This window comes from Strigops habroptila, chromosome 4, assembly GCF_004027225.2.
Source record: "Strigops habroptila isolate Jane chromosome 4, bStrHab1.2.pri, whole genome shotgun sequence".
NCBI classification, from domain to species: Eukaryota; Metazoa; Chordata; class Aves; order Psittaciformes; family Psittacidae; genus Strigops; species Strigops habroptila.
In genome coordinates this window covers 20,303,051-20,321,550 of record NC_046358.1, presented here as the reverse complement: position 1 = coordinate 20,321,550, position 18,500 = coordinate 20,303,051, and the positions used below count along the sequence as shown (strand labels likewise).

The following is an 18,500-nucleotide window of genomic DNA, read 5'->3' as shown; positions in this document are numbered from 1 at the left end:
GTATCTTAGTAGGTTTTAAGGTACAAATTTCATTATTTCTCATCTTAGTTGTGAGCTCTCTGCTGTGAAACGCTGAGTTTTGATGAACTAAACTTGTTACTGTACTCTGTGTTTGCAGAAAGCAAATATCACAGACTTCTGACATTTGCTTAGGATTTGGAAAAGGTGAAAACTAAAGCAAGGTAAGAGTTTCAGACAGCACAGCTAAACAGAAATGCCTTTTTCTTCCACTGAGATTAGAGGCAAAATATACCCATAGAATAAAGTTTTAAGAAGTTCAAATCAGCAATGTAATTACTGACGTTTCCTTTGTAGAAGGAACACTGTAAGCAGCTTTACAAAAAAGAACTACTCTGTGAAAGCCTGAAAATACCTCAATGCATATTCTGTTCAAAGGTATAACAAAAAAGTTTTAGAAACAGCATATTGCCAGTGTTTGTGGACTTAGTAGTAAAAAGTCCAAGCAATACGTAGAATTTTATTAACAAAAAAAAGGGGAGGGGGCATTCCAGAGCTAGGATGATTTCTAAGTGGACCATAAGCCCACCACTGGTTTGAGATATGCAGAAGACTCAGTGAAAAACAAACAAACAAACATCTTGTTAAAGCTTAAACGTTCTTTTCAAAGCACAGGGTCCTTCCAGGATTTAAAAGCACTCTGGTCTTTTTAATAGTGAAGATCAGTTTTAATAGTCATCCCATTCAAAAATGGGAGGACTTTCTGTAGTACTCCTCCTCCAGTTAGGATAACAGAGGGAGTTTGGCTAAAAATGAGTTGCATTCAAATTAAGTCTTCAACCTCAGACTTCTCTGTGGATTGAGTTTAACCTACCAGATCTACTCTGGAGGACGCAAGGAGACACAGAACATACTCCGGCAGCAAATGCAACAGGCTCAATTCAGCCACACTGAGCACCTTCCACAGAAACAGGTGTGAGAACCTCTGGAGCTGTCATCCCATTGCACAGCCAAAGCTCGGCCAACCCAGCTTAGTGCTCTGCTGGCACGGATGGATCCTCACCAGGGAAAAGCACATGGAATGAACATGCACCATTCTTTTCTTCTTCCAGCAAGGCAAGATACCGGTGAATGCCCAGCAAATACTTCAATGCAAAAAATCTTCCAGACTCCCCTAACATCTGCTTTAATAACACATTATTTATTTATAGACACTTACGCATCTTAATAGCTTAACTCTTCACTCCTAATGTTGTTTTTTAATAACTCAAAATTAGTTTTGCAACTAAGCATAACTCATCTTGCTCACAGAACTAGTGAGTAGGTTATTTTCTTTTGTGTATTTTACACTTGCTTGAGCTGGAAAGTGAATCTTTTAAGTGTCCCTTCCTGTATATGGAACACTGAGCTAGATGGAGCACTCCGGGCAACGCTGACATCTCCCCAGCCAGCCATGTTTTAAACCAGCACTGCACTTAGCTGTGCTGCTCAGCAAGCTTTTAAAACTGGTGGCTAAAACTGATAAAAGTCTATGAAGTCCTACACCATCTTTAAACGGTCTTAACCTGAAAGCAATACCTCAAAAATGCTTTCTTACAAGACTAAACTGCAGCATACCTTTGCAAGACAGCGTTTTCTCTTGCTGAACTTCAAGATTCACGGGTCCAAGAGCAGGTCTGTACCACAGCGTCCCACTCTAGTAATGCAGACAGTGACAGGGCTGCCACCATGACAGTAACCACCTCACAGCCAAAGTGAGGTGTCTGTGAAGAAGTTACCTCTAGATCTAGGCTTTTCATGCTGTGGTCAGCAGGCTCCAGGACAAAGGTAAGAAGAATCCGCAGTCGGTAGGTAGCAGCCAATGCAGGCTTGTCAACAAACTTAAGTTCATTGCACAAGTCAGGACCTCATTTTAGAGAAACAGGGTGGAAACCTTTAACCCTGAAGGTGCTGGTGTAATCTGCTGGTGTAGCACAGACCAGCAAACACCCTTCTGCTAGCACCGAGCAGCAGTAATTTTGTCCCAGACTGACAAGCACATGAGTCTGAAGTGTCAACATTATGTGCACCAAGGATACTTGCATCCACTGCTTGCTTTCAAGCACAGCAACTCCTGAAGCAACGTCAAGAACTACATGGGCCAGGAAGACTATGCAGGGCAGTCAAGACAGCAACCAGAGGACAGGTAGGTGCTAGCAAACATATGGCATGTGCTCACAGCAGTAATCCCCCCACCCCACCAGCCTGAGGAAGTGTTCTCTGGGCCATCCCTTGTTCTATGAGGACAGGACACACAAAGGGATGCGATGTTGTAGAAAAAGTTAGTCGAAACTTAGAGCTAACAGCACTAACATTAGTAACAGCTAGAGGAGACACAGGTAGCAGCTTAAATATTAAAAGGTGAAGTAGGCAAAGCCTGTAGATCGTGGTATATGAACTACAACAGCCATGTTACAACATGCCAAATGGCAAAATACAGAATTGGCCAAAACCAACCCAGGAGGATGCTGACAGCGTGTAAGAAGATGACAACTTGGCAGCTGCTTAGTAATGAGACTGCAAACAAATAAAACCAATAAAAAGCAAGATGACCCCAGACTATAATATTGCTATTGCTCTGAAGTAGCATGAGGGGTGGGGAACTTTGACTGTGAGGGTGCAATTACCCAGGGATTTCTTTGTTCAGGGTTTTTCTTCAGAGGCACCCAGCTCAAGCTGCAGCACTATTAATATAAAGTACTTTCATAAAGGAATCTTTCTCTTGCCTTAGGTGGAAGACATGTCGGCTGGCATGCCTAATTTACGTAACAGCGAAGCTGTGTAAGGTATCTAGTATTTCTGGTGAGAAAAGAAGGGTGTATGTGTGTATACAAGAGCAACAGCCTAGGGAACCCATTACATCTTCATGAGTGAAAGACCAAATGAAGTGTGGCAAGGTACCATGTTTTTCTGGTTTGGTTTTAAAACAGTCAAATACTGAAGGCTTCAGAATATAAATGGTTAAACTACAAAACTGTGGCTTTTATTTCCAAACGTACAATAAATAGGTCCACCACAACTAGCCTCTAACTTCATTTTACATGGAAGGATTTTAAAATTAATTTGTGCATATTTAAAAATTAAACTTCCCTTTGCACATAATTCCATACATAACCGAACTGCATTACACACCAACTTACGGTCTTGGCACTGTGATGCAAGCAACCAATTAGAAACAGAGCTTTGTAGCAAGCACTTCAACAAAAAATGCATTCTTAATTGTTGATAAAACATTTACCAACAATCTATTCTTTTTCCAAATTATAGGAAAACCTTCAGCATGTAAACGCTGAAGAACAAGTTGTCTTCTCTCACGTTTCTGTAGGGGCTGCAAGGTGAGTCTGTGGATTTAGTAAGTGTTCACTATTTGCTACATGATACAATTTTCATACCAAAATATCTTTACTGCATAGTAACATTCCATATTTTCAAATGCAAAAGAAATTAGATGCAGTCTTTTTATCACTCATCACTGAATTTAAAGACATTTTTAACCACAACTCTGTTTCATCACAGTGCAGAAGGCCCTTAATATTTCAAGGATTTATTCAGTCATATCTTTAATACAAAAGTAGAGGCTGAGGAAAAGCCAGAGTAGTCTATACACAATGCACAATCTGTGTACATTCTGAAGCTGTACCTCTTCAAGAACTATTTATACACTCTTCAAACAAATCCCTTTATCCAGCAATTCAAAATACTTTAGATCAGAAGTTTTATATTAGAATCAATACATTATATGCATATAAATACATTTATACCCTTCGGTTGCTAAACAACCCAGATGGCTGCGAGGATGTGACCCGAACTGGTTCTCCATTGGTTTGGGATACCAAACTGTAACGGCAGCTAACTGTTAACCAAAATAGTCACAGTAAAAAATAGAGATCTTTGCACAGGGTAGGTGTGCCACAGCATCAGTTAAGACTAGAAATAACTAACTCGGTGACGCCCTGGTCCCTTCAGCAGGGCCAGGATTTCAACTTTTGTAAGATGCAACACACAGGCAACAGTTTTTTCCTCTGCCCATGCCCCATTAATGAAAATCTCAGCAGAACAACAGAAAAACAAACCCAAAACAACAAACCAAAGCAAAGCTTTTACAACTGCAAATTTTCTTACAAGATAGGTGCTGCAGCTTTCAAGAACGAAGTAAAGGTTTTATAATTAAAAAATAGAATTAAAAAACAAACCCAAAAACTAATGTGCAAGTGTGTAATTCAGAAGACAATATGATCAATACAGACCTCAGTTCAAGCTGAAACAAATATCCAAACTGCCTTACAGAAAAATAGTTCTCACTGCAAATCTCATCTTCAATTGACGAGCGCGCTTATATATACTTATATACACACCTGCCATCCACACGCACCCCTCCTTCCCCGGGCCAGGCTGCAGCAGCAGCAGCAGCTGCCACTGCGACGTTCCGAAGCCCATGCAGGCCCCAGCCCTGGCGCTGTGCCCAAGCGGTCAGACCCTGAGCTCAGCAGTACCGACACAGCGGCACGATGGTACTTAGTCATCAGCACTGACTCACCACGCATCCATGAGTATTTCAGGAGCATTCAAAGCAGTAAGCACTGGCGTAGTAAGAAGTGTTCTCAACTTTGTTTCTTAAAGGATACAGCAATGTTGACTCTCTTGAGTATCCTCCAAAGGTGCTAGAAGTTTTAAATTGAAGCGTTTCTTTCCACAATACCAGGTATACAAATGTGTATCTTTTTAAATAATATTGCACATAAAAATCATCTTAAACTTTGTAGTGAAAGCAGGGTTGAAGGACAGTGTTTTCCAAAACAGATTAAAAAGCTACCTGTACATAATAAGTTTTAATTTAAAGAACGCCAAGATTATTCAAAATCTAAGCACGTAATACTGACAGAAAAATGTTAAATTGCACAATCTACATATAAATTACATTTGTAAATACTTAAAAGTTTTTAAACATTGAATACCCTTGATTTCACAAATCAGCTAGGTCACTGTCAAAAGATCACCTTAATGAGTTAGAAGTACTTTCCCCCAGAAAAAAAATAGAAACAAAAAAATCTGCAGTCTTAGACGAAGCACTGGAAAGAGTTAAAGCATTTCAGCTCAGAGGTAGTGCTAAACACATCCAACTAGAAGTCCATTATATTTGAACTATGATGAAATAACGTAGTAAAATGTAGAAAGACTATAAAATTTACAAAAATAAATAGTTCTGAATGCTTTAGAAAACGCAAGAGACTTCGTTGGCAAGTGTCTTGATCTGCTTTTCTGACCAAAAGAAAGCAGTGCGTCTCATTTTTAAAATATACCCATCTCTAGTAATGCATCTGCAATCCACACAATCCAACTACGCAACTTGACGGATGCCAACTTGGCATAGACTCTGATATTAAAAATAAAGTGGAGGCTTTGTAAAAGATCATCTCATATGAAATTTCTTTTGCATGTAAATTTCTTCTGACAAATTAAAAATTGCACATAAAAAAGTTTATTGAAAGAGGCATGAGGGGTGAGAAGGGTATGTGCCTATTGTTCCACACATGCCCTGGAAGGAAAATGATGATTGCACAGTTCTGATAAATAAATATTTCTTAAAAAAAAAATTTAAATCTGCCACTCTTTTGGTTTTGAAATTACTTAGAAAATCCCACTATGGACAAATTATTTTAGTTTGTGTTTTAAGGAATTCTTTACAACTTTTCCAGTGGCTTTTATCCTGAAACCAAACGAAAGTGGCAGTTAAAAAGTATCTTTGGGTAAAACAAGTATCAGGATCCAACAAGAATTTCCATGATGTGGTCCAACTCACTCAGATCTGTTCTACATATCTGAATGTTGCTTGCTGAAGAAGAATTACAAGATGGAAAGGTTTTCAATGGTTCTTCTGTAGCAAGAGATGGTGGTCTGGGCGACATTAGTGGAGGGCAACAGAAGTCTGAGTCATACATTGAAGTGTCAATATCTTCAAAAATGTCATCTATTGCCAAATCCTTCAAGTAACTAGTTGAATTTGAAATCTCAAAGGAACCAAACACACATTCAGCTCCCTTCAAATCCTGTCTATCATCTTCTAGTTTTAGACCAGTATTTTCTGGAAACTTTGGCTGGTCATCTCCAGTAGGAACCAGACAAGTAGGTGGGCTTATATCTTCTACAAAGTCTAAATCCTTCAGAATAGATGAAATAGCAGATGACATATCATCATCTGAAACTATCAGCAGGCTATTTTCAATTGGGTCTTCTACAGACCGCAAGTCGCAACAGTTAGACTCTTGCTGACTAATACCTGAAGGCAACTGGAGAGAAATCCCAGATGATTCCATCCCTGTGTAGCTGTGAGAACTAGGAGTAATGCCAGGGCAGACATTAATTGGCTGCTGATTACTCTCCTGTCTCATTTCCTCTTGTATTTGCCGTACTGTGTTGGCTATGAGGACAGAGCGGTGCAAGTTCGGTTCCACCAGCATTTTGTATGTCTGTAACTTGGTGAGGCACATATTAAGCACCAACTGCCTCTTAAGTGGGTATGGCAGATTTCGACTGGAATCAAAGGCACTCGAGAGACCAGCCATGTTCTCCTCATAGTCACTCAGCTTGCGTTTTAGACCTCTCCCCAACATGAACCTGAAAGAGAAAATTATGAATTAACCTTGGGCAAGACTATCACTTTTTCAAGATCTCAACACATACTTTTGAAAAGTCTGTGCTGTGCAATGTACAGGTTAACTTAGACTCTAACGCCATAGAGTATTTAAAGAATTTCATTGAGAAGATGCACTTTCCAGCTCTATTGTTTTGGAACAATTTATTTTTTTGTAAGAAAACATGAAAATAAACATAGTAGCTGTTTTGTAAAAAAAGATATATACTTCTAAGTTTTAGGTTGCAGGTTTACTTTTAACTGCACTATGAGAAAACAAATTTAATTATTTAAAATCTTTAATAGGTAAGCTTTTTAGACTCTTATTTAAATTACATAGCATACAAATTCATTAATGAGAAACATCTGAATGTCCACATGAAATAAATGCTTACACTAAGGACTATAATAACCATACAGACTATTTCAACATTTTCATTTTAACATTCATTCCCAGGTACAGCAGGTAAGACTTTAAAGCTAGTTTCAACACCCATTTTAATCCCTCTGAGGGTCTTGCTCAGTGTGTCTCCGAGAACTCTCTATAGACCTAATTTCTCTCCCTCATTGGTAACTTAAAGTTGTTTTACTGCAGTTGAACTGCATAGCCAGGCCAGCAACAGGGCCTCCCATGGGATCCGTATATCCATTCCGTAGCTCAGTAGTTTATCTAAATGGGAGAGGGAATTTGGCTGGACTACAGAGCTCACAGAATGATGCTCAGTGCTCATGGCTGCCGATTCACAACCTGCTACTGACTTAATGCTACGGATATCCAGCAGGAGGCTATCAAATGGCATTTTACAAGTGACCAATCTTGGTAAATAGCTAAAAGAAAAGAAATAGAATTTAGCTGCTTTCAGTCTGCTTTGTGTGCTTTTGCATTGAAATATGGTAAGCCTAGAACACTGTGGTACAAAAAACCTGTATGCACACACATCTAAAATACATGTTATCCAAACAATTGGAAAAAATGAAGCAGTCGTAACTCAGACACCCAATGGTGGATTAAGGGCAGATCCTTCACACACAATGATCCAGACCCTGCATGCTGCAGAGGGCCTCCCAACTTCCTTTTCATGTGAGCACTGGATACTGCCAGCAATAGCTCAGCTGATTGCTGCAGCTGCCAGCTGCTAGCCTGTTGCTACACTTTTGGAGACAAGGAGGAGGCAGCAGGATAAAGCCTCTTTTGCTTTTGGGACTCCTCCAGATCTGCAGGAAGCACGGCAAGGCTCCATGGCTACATCCATCTGCCTAGACAAGACTGTTGGAGAACTCAGCTCCTCTGGAGGAACAAAAAGCAAGCAAGCAGTGCATACTGCTCCACAGAACACACAAGAAAAACCAGACACTTGCTATAGGAGTTTAAGACTTCTTGAGCATACCCACTTTTTTTGGGGGGGGAAAGGGCAGAAGGAGAAAGAAGGAGGCAGACATAGCTGGATGAAATTAAATTTATCATAAAAATGCATTTATATGTAACAGGTCGTAGCAATCTGGCCTACAGTTCGGTTTACAACATGTTCACTATTAAAGCAGAACAAAAAAGCTTTCATTGTAATTTTACCAGTTCTGCATTTTTAAACATCATAAGGTGTCTGGATGTGTCTATTCACCTGGGTGATCTTACCACACCTATCATGCATTGCTCCCCCATTCCAGCACCCCACTTAGAGCAAACAGAACCAGACAGTACTGAGCACTCGTACAGTCAAAATCAGAAAGCTGAACACAAAGTTCAGGCACCAAATATAATAACAGAAAGTATTTTGGGGGGCAGTGCGTGTCAGGCATCTCAGTCAAACCATTGACAACACTGTCAGCGACTGATAATTTTAGATGCAATCTATGGAAAATCACAATTATGCAGGATTTTACAGTAGAACTGTTGCTAAATATACCAACTCATATCATGAAGACAATTAGTGTCTGCAAATCACAGAAAATTCACAATAAAATTAACAACTCTCCATTTGCAGTAGCATTTAAATGTTGCGTACTACATAAGGCACCACCCCATACCATTACTATAACGAATAGAAACATACATCAAAACGGCTATTTGGTCACTAAGCACCATCATTCCCACACACTGCACATTTGGCTCCACTACTTAAAGCAGACCAAAATTCACACTCATAAGGGAACAAAATTAACACCGTACAGGGAACAGCAATTCTGGCATGTTATACATTCAGAATACTTGGTTTTGACAATTTACTGCTTTTAATATATTTTAAAATACGTATTTACATTTCATTAGACACACACGAAATAACAGACTTTTCTATTTGAATTATATAAATACTGTTAATCTCTAACATCTCAAAAATGTGCTAGTATTAAAATTCTGTAAAGCAAGCTTAAAAAGCAAGCAACTATTGTACGCAAGGATATATAATTTCACAAAAACAACTTAAAATGAAATGCTTAACTTTTAAATTCATACAGCAGTCTAATGAAGCTAAACATTTCATGCTTGTATATGCAGCCACCCTCCTTTCCATTCCTCAAATCTTCTTTCTAAAATTTGTCCCAGAGCATTCTAGAAACATGTAACAAAGCTTGAGCTTGACAGCACTTTGAACTATAAAAAATGAAGTGCAAGAAACATTATTTGCTCCAACTTCAGATGTTTCTACTTAACAGACTGCCCACTCTCTAGATGTCAAAAGATGTATTTTGTTCTAAGTACACAAACACAGTCCTAGCTTATGTTTTAAAAATTCTGCCTGGTTAGTACGATTTCTGCCTAATTGCAAGGATCCCCAAGCCTCCCTCCAGAAGCAAGATGACTTCAGAGGTTACGTAAAAATTTGGAACAGGCTAATGAAAGCTAGAGTAGCACTGGTACAGTGGATTTAAAAATGACTAGTGTCATGGTTGCTACAGGAGACATTAAATTTCTGTTCTTGTCAAACACTCAGCTGCTGACCTACAAAAGATACAAAGCCCCTTTGTTACCAGCTAATCTACATTTTATCAGGCCTTTTGCTTTATTTTCTAACACAAAAATTTCTGACAGGGTCATATCCTTAACAACCTGCTCTGTATTTTTTAAGTAACTTGTCCTTTTGTAGCATCATGTATTAACACACACATCCCATATCCAAAATTCACACAGCAGTCAAATGCACTCTTTTGATAGCATTATTTTGCAATGTAGGATGTTGATCACATTATTTAATTATGACGTGCTTCTCCAATTTTTGGTACTAAGGAAAGCAAAGAGAAGTCCCCACAAAAATCCACAGTATCATGCCCAGACAAAATGACTGCTGCACAGTTGTCAATCCTTTCAATCAGCTGAGAGAACAGCACAGCCAGTTCAAACAAGACTAAGTTGGGCATAATAAAACACAAAGAGTGTCTAGAAACTGCAGTCTCCTTACTCCAGCCTAATTCCAGGAACCTATTCAGATCTTGAAAAAATTGGACCAAGTAACAGGATTTTGGAACGTGCCAATCTGATAACTCTGCAATTTGTAAGTAAATAAACTCAACAAAAATTAAAAGTTTATGCCAACTTCAAATGCGAGGTCTATACACAGCTGTCCAATAATAAAACAAACTGTAAGCCACCCTTCTCTTGAGCTCTTTCTTAAAGTTCAACAACCAAATTTTTTTGAGTTCAGATGCTCTACTTTAGAATCTTTTGTCATGAAAAACCCAAGAACAATGAGGAACACCACATCTCAGTAATTTTTTTCTGGCATTTTCTCATCTTCTCTCATCATAGTAATGCAAACTGAGCCATAAGCCATTTACGGCAGAATGCTTTTTTAATTACAATTACATTGCAGATACAGAGAAAAGGAAGAAAAGTGAACTCAGTGTTTAGTAGCATCAAACTCTCCGCTCATGTCACTGAACTACAAAGGAGTCTGCACGCAGAAATTCTGCCTGTGACACCATGTTCCTCAGTTCCTTCCAGTTCTATGGAGGACATTTCACAGAAACTCCTCCCTGCTAAGATGGGAAGGAGCACCCATGCACTGTAATCCTACACCGTACCCGGGTTTGAAAAAACTTGGAGGGAAGAGGCACGTCCCTGGTTGGCAAATCCACACACAATACCAAACCAACAGGCCTGGTCAGAGCGTGCAGCTACTCAGAAGAAACATTCCACGCTACCAAGAAATGCGCTGTGGACAATACAGGACTCGTGCCACCATTTCAGAGCAAAAAACACGGCTCCATCTGTCACAGGGCCTGATAGTGCAGTGCAGCTGCCACTGCCACATGGTTAGGAAGTACATCTGGAAACAGTCACAAAAAAGAATGCAGCATGTGAAACCCCTCAATTACTTCTATCTGGGCAAACTACTACTTAATTTCCTCTTCCTCACCTTCCAAAAAAGGTTTTAAGAGCAAGTTAAACAATGTTTAGAACTCGGAACCATGCAGAGCTCTAATTTTCAGTAGAGAAAAACTTCAAATGTAATGAGTATAAAAAATACGACTGGCACAGCATTGGCTGAACGTGAACTTTTCATGCACAAAACAAGCACTATAGTCAACTACATAAGACTTATTCATTTACCATTAAAGAATATATGTTTAAATAGCAGGATCATCAGTAAGGTACTTGGTCTGCACTACACAGGTCAAAATAATTCCACTGATGGTGGTCCATTCTGACTTTTCTTTTCAAGATGTTACTAAATTCAGACTTGCTTGATCCTTTTCATACAGCCACACTGTTGCGTTTTCCAGCCTGTCTGGAAAAATCACTTTCCCTGTAGGACAGAAATACCAGATTTGAATAGCTGTAAGCACCTCATGAGTGAAAGCTGCCTGTCTAGTTTTTAGTAATGCAACTTATGTATTAAAATAAAAATTAGAGACTCCTTGCTACTGTAATTTGGGGAATTCCCTTTCAAAGTCTCCTTTGGCTCATAACTGTAGAAGCCACGTAACAGTAAAACCAAACAGAAGTCTCTTTGGATTATCCACTTGTGTTAACGACTGACTGAAGCTGGCTGAAAACCTGATGTCCTGCTCTCCTCTCTCTTCCACAGATGCACATTTCACAAGCACGCATTTATCTGTGGGAAGTGCAAAGGAAGACAAACATCCTTGCAATTATGGTTATTTGCCAAAATTACCTGATGTATGTCGCATACTATTTTTAATGATAACCTTTCTCCTACCCGACATAGATTTTGGCTTAGACAGTACAACTTCATTTTAATTAAGTGATGGACTGGCTCGACTACTATTCCAAGCAGCTGCACAAGAAAAAGGTACAGCTGAAGGTATGGTTAACAGACACAGTATAAATCCTTTCCTCCCATCCGGACTTAGCACTGATCACTTAGACATGACTTACGTAACACAGTAAGCTGTCAGACTGCACAGAACAGTGTATCTGACCTGGTGTCCTCAGCAAGTGCTGGAGATCCCCATATAACATCACATCTTGAGTGTTAGCAAATATTAAGAGGGAGTGAGGGAAGAAGGATTAAACAGCTGAGAAAACACCATTGTAAAAAAAAAAAAAAAAAAAAAAGTAACCTGGACCTGAAGGCACTTCAAAATACACCAAAATGTGTTTCAGCCCACTGCCTCCCCACCCCCTCCAGCCCTGCCCCAGTTTAGCCAAGATGAGTAACTGCTCAAGAAGGCACAAGTGACTAAAAGTGTGCATACAGGGAGGAGTGCGGTCCTACCAGCTTACTCCCATACCTAAACTCCTATGTAACGACTTCTTCACAGGAGTCACAAATGACCAGAAAACAGCTGCTCAAAAGAAGGGAGAATAATGTTAACTTTTTGATCACCAAATCCTAACCTATAATACACATAAGTCTGTTACTAATAAAGGAACTGGAACACAGAATCAAGATATGCCGCTGTTCAGACTTCAAAACAAAACAGAAAAACCCACATACGTTCACAGAAAGCAAACCCCAAAACCACATAGAAAAAAACCCCACACCTATGGATGTACCTAACATCCTTCCCCACACTTTGAAAATACGTAGGCTGAATAGTATTTGTTAAGTAGAGGAAAGGATTGAGAGGAAGACTGAGTCCAGCACAGAATTAGTCAGGAATTCATAACCTTCCCACCGTCACTTCACTATTTGTGGAAGCAGAGAATAACTGTGTATCACACACCAGTATTTTAGGAGCTGATATGATGTTTACAAAGCCCTTGCAGTAAGTTTTACCTTGACTTAAAAACTAGTTTGAACCCCCGCCTTCCCAAACTGTTTATGTTATGTCTACTGGGATCTGCAAAATTCCTGCATTTAAAGGACATCTTCCTAAACTCCTTTCTCCCATTTTACTTCATAAAGCACTGGTAGTAAGAGCTTTGCTTTACACACTAATGCAACTAGATTTCAGAGCATTAACATTTCACTCTGTTAGGATGTGGACCTTATACACACTAAACCAAGTGGATGTGGGCTCTTTACAACAGTAAATGAACCATATTCTCAGCACTGGCATCTATCACTAGCAGCTAATACAGACCACTGCTCAGGCAGCACCAGTCTTTGCTTTTTCTCTACTTAAGTAGAAAAAAATTCCATCCTTGAAAGAAAACAAATTAAATTACTGTCACTCTTCTCCTTCTTCTCCCCCTCTACACTTGTGTATTTAGTTCCACATTTACAAATAAAACTCACAGCTATATATTTTTAATGCGAGTGTGTTTAGCAGATTTCTTTTTCCTGTAATTTTGGGTGGCTTTTACTAATTTTTTTCGGTGGAAGAAGGGACCAGAATAATTTAAACCAAGGTTCAACAGTAGTTAGCAAAAGCTAACACATGATTGAGAGCTACTAAATCTAGAAACCCTCATAGTAAAACTAAACTGTAATTAAATGAGAACATGAAGGAATCCAAACAAGAAGAATCAAACCACCATGGTTCTACCAAAGTATCTCACTGGAGAGAGAAATGATCATTAGAACTGCAAATGCAATGATCCACCTCTTCACAGCTTGTTCTAATCAACTGAACAGTTCTCAACCCTTTTTCTTTACAGTATCTATTTACTTCAAATACAGAGATATTGGATGTATTCACCTACATAACAGTGACATATATTTTAGGGTTACAGTGATCTAAATAAAGATACATTCATGATAAAAGTTATAGCTTATTAACTACATCAAATCAGTATGCCCATACTGTAACAGAAAAATCAGACCATTAACAGTAAAAGTAACAACAACAATAATAAAGAGGTGCTCTTTTCCTGGTACAGGACTGTGCACTTACTCTAGCTCTCTGGGATATTTAGGTAAATGATTTTCAATATCCAAATCAGAAATCACTTTAAATTTTCTCTAACAGAGTAGCACACAATTTTTCCCCAGTATCTGAAGTGCCTTCTCCTCACAAGACAGAACTGTGAACTCAATTTCAGCAGCTGACCAGTGGACCTCACTGCAAGACTGAGGCCTTAGATACCAAATTTCCAACAGACATGATCTGACAACAACATGTTCTTTGTAACAATATTTTATTATAAATGGGAAAAAAAAGGTAAATTCAGAATATACAAATCAAAGAACTTATTCCATAAGCTTCAAGCACTTCACTTTATATTAAATTTATATTTTTTAGTTTACCATTCTAACCTACAAAAATAACATCTACAGCTGATTATCAGAATATGCTTTATGCACATATGATTTCATAAGAACATACAAGTAGTTACCCTTAGAAAACAGAAAGGAGTCCAGGCAGGAAGATTCCAGATTTTGCATAAAGTGTAGTCATCCAATAGTCTTGAACTATTCACGAGGCCAAGCCATCCACCGAGGTAGGATGATGTGACTTAAGCGGAAAAAGAAAAAAAAAAAACAAGAGTATTTCATTACTATGTGATTTTTTTGTTTTAACCAGAACTATTAAGCAAACTTTTTAAACAATTCGTGCTAAATCCTATTAAAACAGTTAAACTGTATAAGAAAAACTGAAGTTCATGAATACACAGAAATAAGAGGACCTAAGAGCTTCACCTATGAACATATAAACCATGGAAATTACCTTTCATAAATGAATACTACAGAATAGAACGCTGATCCTCTAAGTGTTAGGCTTTAGGATAAGAACTTGCATTCATACTTCTTCAGGTTACTGAACACCCATTTACAGTTGGAGTCATCTCAGTAATCACATATCAGGAGAGACAATACCATGAACTGTAAAGAAATACATCTTAGAATTACCCCTAACATTTATAGGCTGCAAAAGGAGTTTGATTTTTCTTAAATTCCCTCATTTCTCTAGTTTCAGCATACACAAAGCCAATACAAGAATACAGCTGGCAGCATATGCTATGATTGCATATAATATTCAGTGAGACATAATTTTCATCAAAACCCTGATAAAGCAGCATCTGCAGTTTGGGTAGAAACTACATGGATTAGATCAAGGCACTGGAAACTCTACGAAATGTGAAAAGGCTGAAGTGACATTGAACTATGGACTCGACTAGGAGATGTGGAGGGAATTGCATGATCCGTGCTCTTGAGGTCTGAACTCCACCTAAAGAAGTAAAGTTTTTTAATTCCAAGAATTAAAGGCCTTATATAAGCTAACAGCCGACTGTCTGGATTGTAAGTAAGGTTGTTTGTGTACAATACATACACACACATACAGAGACACCTGCCCCCCAACTACTGCAAACCAATTCACCCATTTACCACAAGAGCAAGGATCAGTACTTATCCAGATAAACACAATCCTTCACGATCCAGGATCAGGAGTTCATACGTTATTTTACAGATCTTAACATAATACATAGTGAAAGGCAGTCTTACATTTGAATTGATGGACAAGTAAACAAACACAGTTCATCTTACATAGCAACTCATAGCCTGATGCTAGCAAAGGGCTCCTCCGCTTACAGAATCTTGGAACTGTAAAGATGCAGTAAAACAGCAGTAAAATGCCCATGATCTAAGAACACCAAATCTAACCCACAGCAATAAACACAGTAATATCTCCCTCCTCCTTCTAGAAGCTGACTTCTTCCCCATCATAAGGGGATCCATGCTATTTGTAAATGAAAAAATAAAACCAAATATACAAATGAAGATTCACAACCTATCTGCTCTGAAGCAGCCGGACTTCAGAAGGTCACTTCTGAGGTTTATTAAAGTGTACTTGTTAGGTCACAGGGGGAGGTGCGCATTCACTGCATTTTCTATGCGATGAATGTAAAACATCAAATGTTTTAGTATGTGAAGTCTTTTCAGTACTAAAAAATCCTGGAGAAACTAACAAGCATTCTAATTGTGTTGATTTTATGTTAGAAGTCCAACCTTTTAATAGAAGTCCAAGAAGTTACCAAATTTAATTCCTTTATTACATACTTTAAAGGACTCTTGCAAAATTAATTGTTGAAGTTATGATTTTTCCATTATGATTTCACACTAGGAAGAGTGTCAGGAAGAACTACAGATGTAAGGTTACGAGGTTTAGATTTTACAATCTGATTTAAAAAAACCCTAACAAATCCAAACTACAGAAGACACACGGTAGCTGCAAATCATTATAAACTGTATGTCCAGTAGATTCTTTTTTCTTTTTCTTTCACTGTCTCAGAAGTTTCCTAGTACCTATTTACAGATCACTTTAGAAATTTGAGTTTACAGCATTCATTTCAATGTTAATACTATTTTCCACATTGTAGTTCACTGCCTGAACTAAAGAATATTAGTCGAACCAAAAGCAAACCAGAAAACTACTGCACCGGGCTCCTACCTATGTTTCTGGAAATGAACTGTTCCAACACAGTTTGAAAAATTCCAGGCCTATCTAGGGCAGACATTATTAACTGCATCTATTAGCGAGATGAATTAACGATATGCGTAGAAGAGGTCAAGCTTATGCACCTCCAGACTTACCCACCTACTTGCAGCCCAGACTAAGATATATCTTTATTAAGTCGAACAAAACCCGCTATTAAAAACCTAAGTGCAGCGAATACACAAGTCGCAGCTACCACAGAGGCAGCGGTCACGAGTGCCAGAATTAAAGAGCTGCGATTCAGGGAAAGCCTCCTTCCTGCCACCCTTCCTGCAGCCACTCCTGCGAGCGCACACGTACTGATGAAGCCCAAGGGAGCCTGCCACCATTTGGCCTTTGTGGAAGGAGACTAGTTGGTACTTCCTGCAGGCGGCCGCCCGCGCCTCCCCCCCCACTCCCGGCAGCAGCGGGCAGCAGTAACCAGAGACAACCTTGGGCTTCCCGAGCTGCGAAAAGTTACACTCCTCCCCCTTCCTCCTCCCCGGCTTACCAGAGACCCCGGCCAAGCTAATTATAACTGCGCTAACAACTTCCACCGCAGTCCCCGCTCCCAACGCCCTGCTCCCCGGCCTCCCCAGCCCCGGCCGTGCTCCCCCCCCAACTTCGCCCCCCGTCGTGCCGCCTCCTCCGGGCCCGCCGTGTCACACTCCCCCTCCCGCCGTCCCTCCCCACCTGTCTCCGCTCCCCGTCCCCGCGCTCCGCCGGGCCCCCGCCCGCGCCCTGCCCCCACCCCCGGCAGGGCCCACTGCTCCCTCAGGGGGCTCCCGACGGCCCCCGCCGCGGCTGCCCGCCCAGCCCAGCCGTCCCTCCGCGGCTGCTGCTGCTGCCCTCCCCCCCCGCGCCGGGCCGTCTCCCCGCACGCAGGCTCGCAGGCTCGCCGGCCCCACGCCCGCGGAGGGTTGAGGCTGCCCTCCCGCCCCCTGCCCTCTCCCGGCACCTCCCCCGGAACCGCCGCCCAGCCCGGCCCGACCCTGCCCGGCGCCCCACCTGGGAGCGGTGGAACCCCCCGTTCCTCCGCAGCCTGCCGTGCCCTCCCTAGCCAGCCGGCCGGGCTCCCTTCGGCGGGGCTGGGACTCCGACCGGGAGGAGGCGGAGGTAGCGCCACCTCCGCCGGGCCCCGGCAGCGTCCGCTCCGCCCTTCCCTCCGCCCGCGGCACCCACAGCGCCGGCGGGGGGCAGGGGGCGCTGCGTGCACCGCGCCCGCCAGCTGGCCGCCTTCCCATTGGCCAGCGGCCCTTTCAACCTGCCCAGCAACCATTTTCTCACTGGCCGGCCAGCCGCGGAGGGGGGGTTGGGCTCCGGCTGGCCCCGCGACACCCCCCAATGAGAAAACCGGGAGAGCTAGGGCGGGCGGGGCCGCGCGCCGGCTTCGCCCAATCGGAAGACGGGCGCCGCCGTGGAGGCGCTCCCGCTCCGGGAGGCGGCCCCGCTAGCGCGGCGGGGGAAGGGACGCGGGGTCCGCCGGAGCCGGCCCGGCCCGGCCCGGCCACCCGCTTTTCTTGCTGTGGTTTGAACTCGGGGTCGGTCTGTGACCGGCACTGCCAGGTTTCAAACAGGGGCCCCGTAAAGCGCCGTCCGCGGTGCTGCCGTGCGCAGGGCGTTCAGGAAGCGGCGCACGCACACGCCTGTCAGCCGGCGCCGGCCCACCTCAAACATTGCACAATCCTCCGCGCTCAGCAGAGCGCCTTTATCCTTTAAAGATGAGGCGGTTTGGGCCACGTTCAAACCTCCTGTATTTGCTTTCCACGGGCATTTGCGTAAGCGAGTTCCATCGGCACAAGCGCTTGTGCAAACTGGATTTCAAAATCTGACAGGGAGCGTTTGTAAAGATCGATCCAGAGCCCTTGCCGGAGCCTGCCGCGGGCTGCCTGATGGGTCCCGAAACCATGGAACGCGGTTAGATTAACCCGTAAAACAGTGAAAACAGAACTGGGGCACGTCTGTGCAGGCAGGTCCTTCCCGCGCTGGCTGTGAGCGCAGGCCAAGCGCTCGCACAGGTTGTGCGTTGTTCTTGTAAGTACCACAGGAACACTCCCAGTTGTCTGCTGAGGAGAAACTGCAACTTCAATGAAATACCACTTTGAAACCCCTC

The 18,500-nt window shown here is 41.7% G+C and overlaps 1 protein-coding gene across 10 annotated transcripts; it reads right to left on the bottom strand.

The window, feature by feature from the left end:
• Positions 1 to 2,953: 2,953 nt before the first annotated feature.
• On the bottom strand, positions 2,954 to 17,575 carry LOC115606589 (SERTA domain-containing protein 2-like). 10 transcript variants are annotated; one of them, XM_030482762.1, is made up of 5 exons: positions 17,396 to 17,564; positions 14,642 to 15,516; positions 14,310 to 14,428; positions 10,766 to 10,890; positions 2,954 to 6,612 (listed from the first exon to the last, which is right to left on the bottom strand). In XM_030482762.1, exons 2-5 carry the CDS (start codon positions 14,646 to 14,648, stop codon positions 5,757 to 5,759), a joined length of 1,107 nt encoding a protein of 368 aa, XP_030338622.1. In that variant the 5' UTR covers positions 14,649 to 15,516; positions 17,396 to 17,564; the 3' UTR covers positions 2,954 to 5,756. The 10 variants fall into 10 exon arrangements, 9 of the variants coding, with proteins under 9 accessions (XP_030338622.1, XP_030338625.1, XP_030338623.1 ...); XM_030482765.1 differs by having other exon boundaries at positions 14,642 to 14,796; XM_030482763.1 differs by lacking the exon at positions 17,396 to 17,564 and adding an exon at positions 16,364 to 16,885.
• Positions 17,576 to 18,500: the final 925 nt, after the last annotated feature.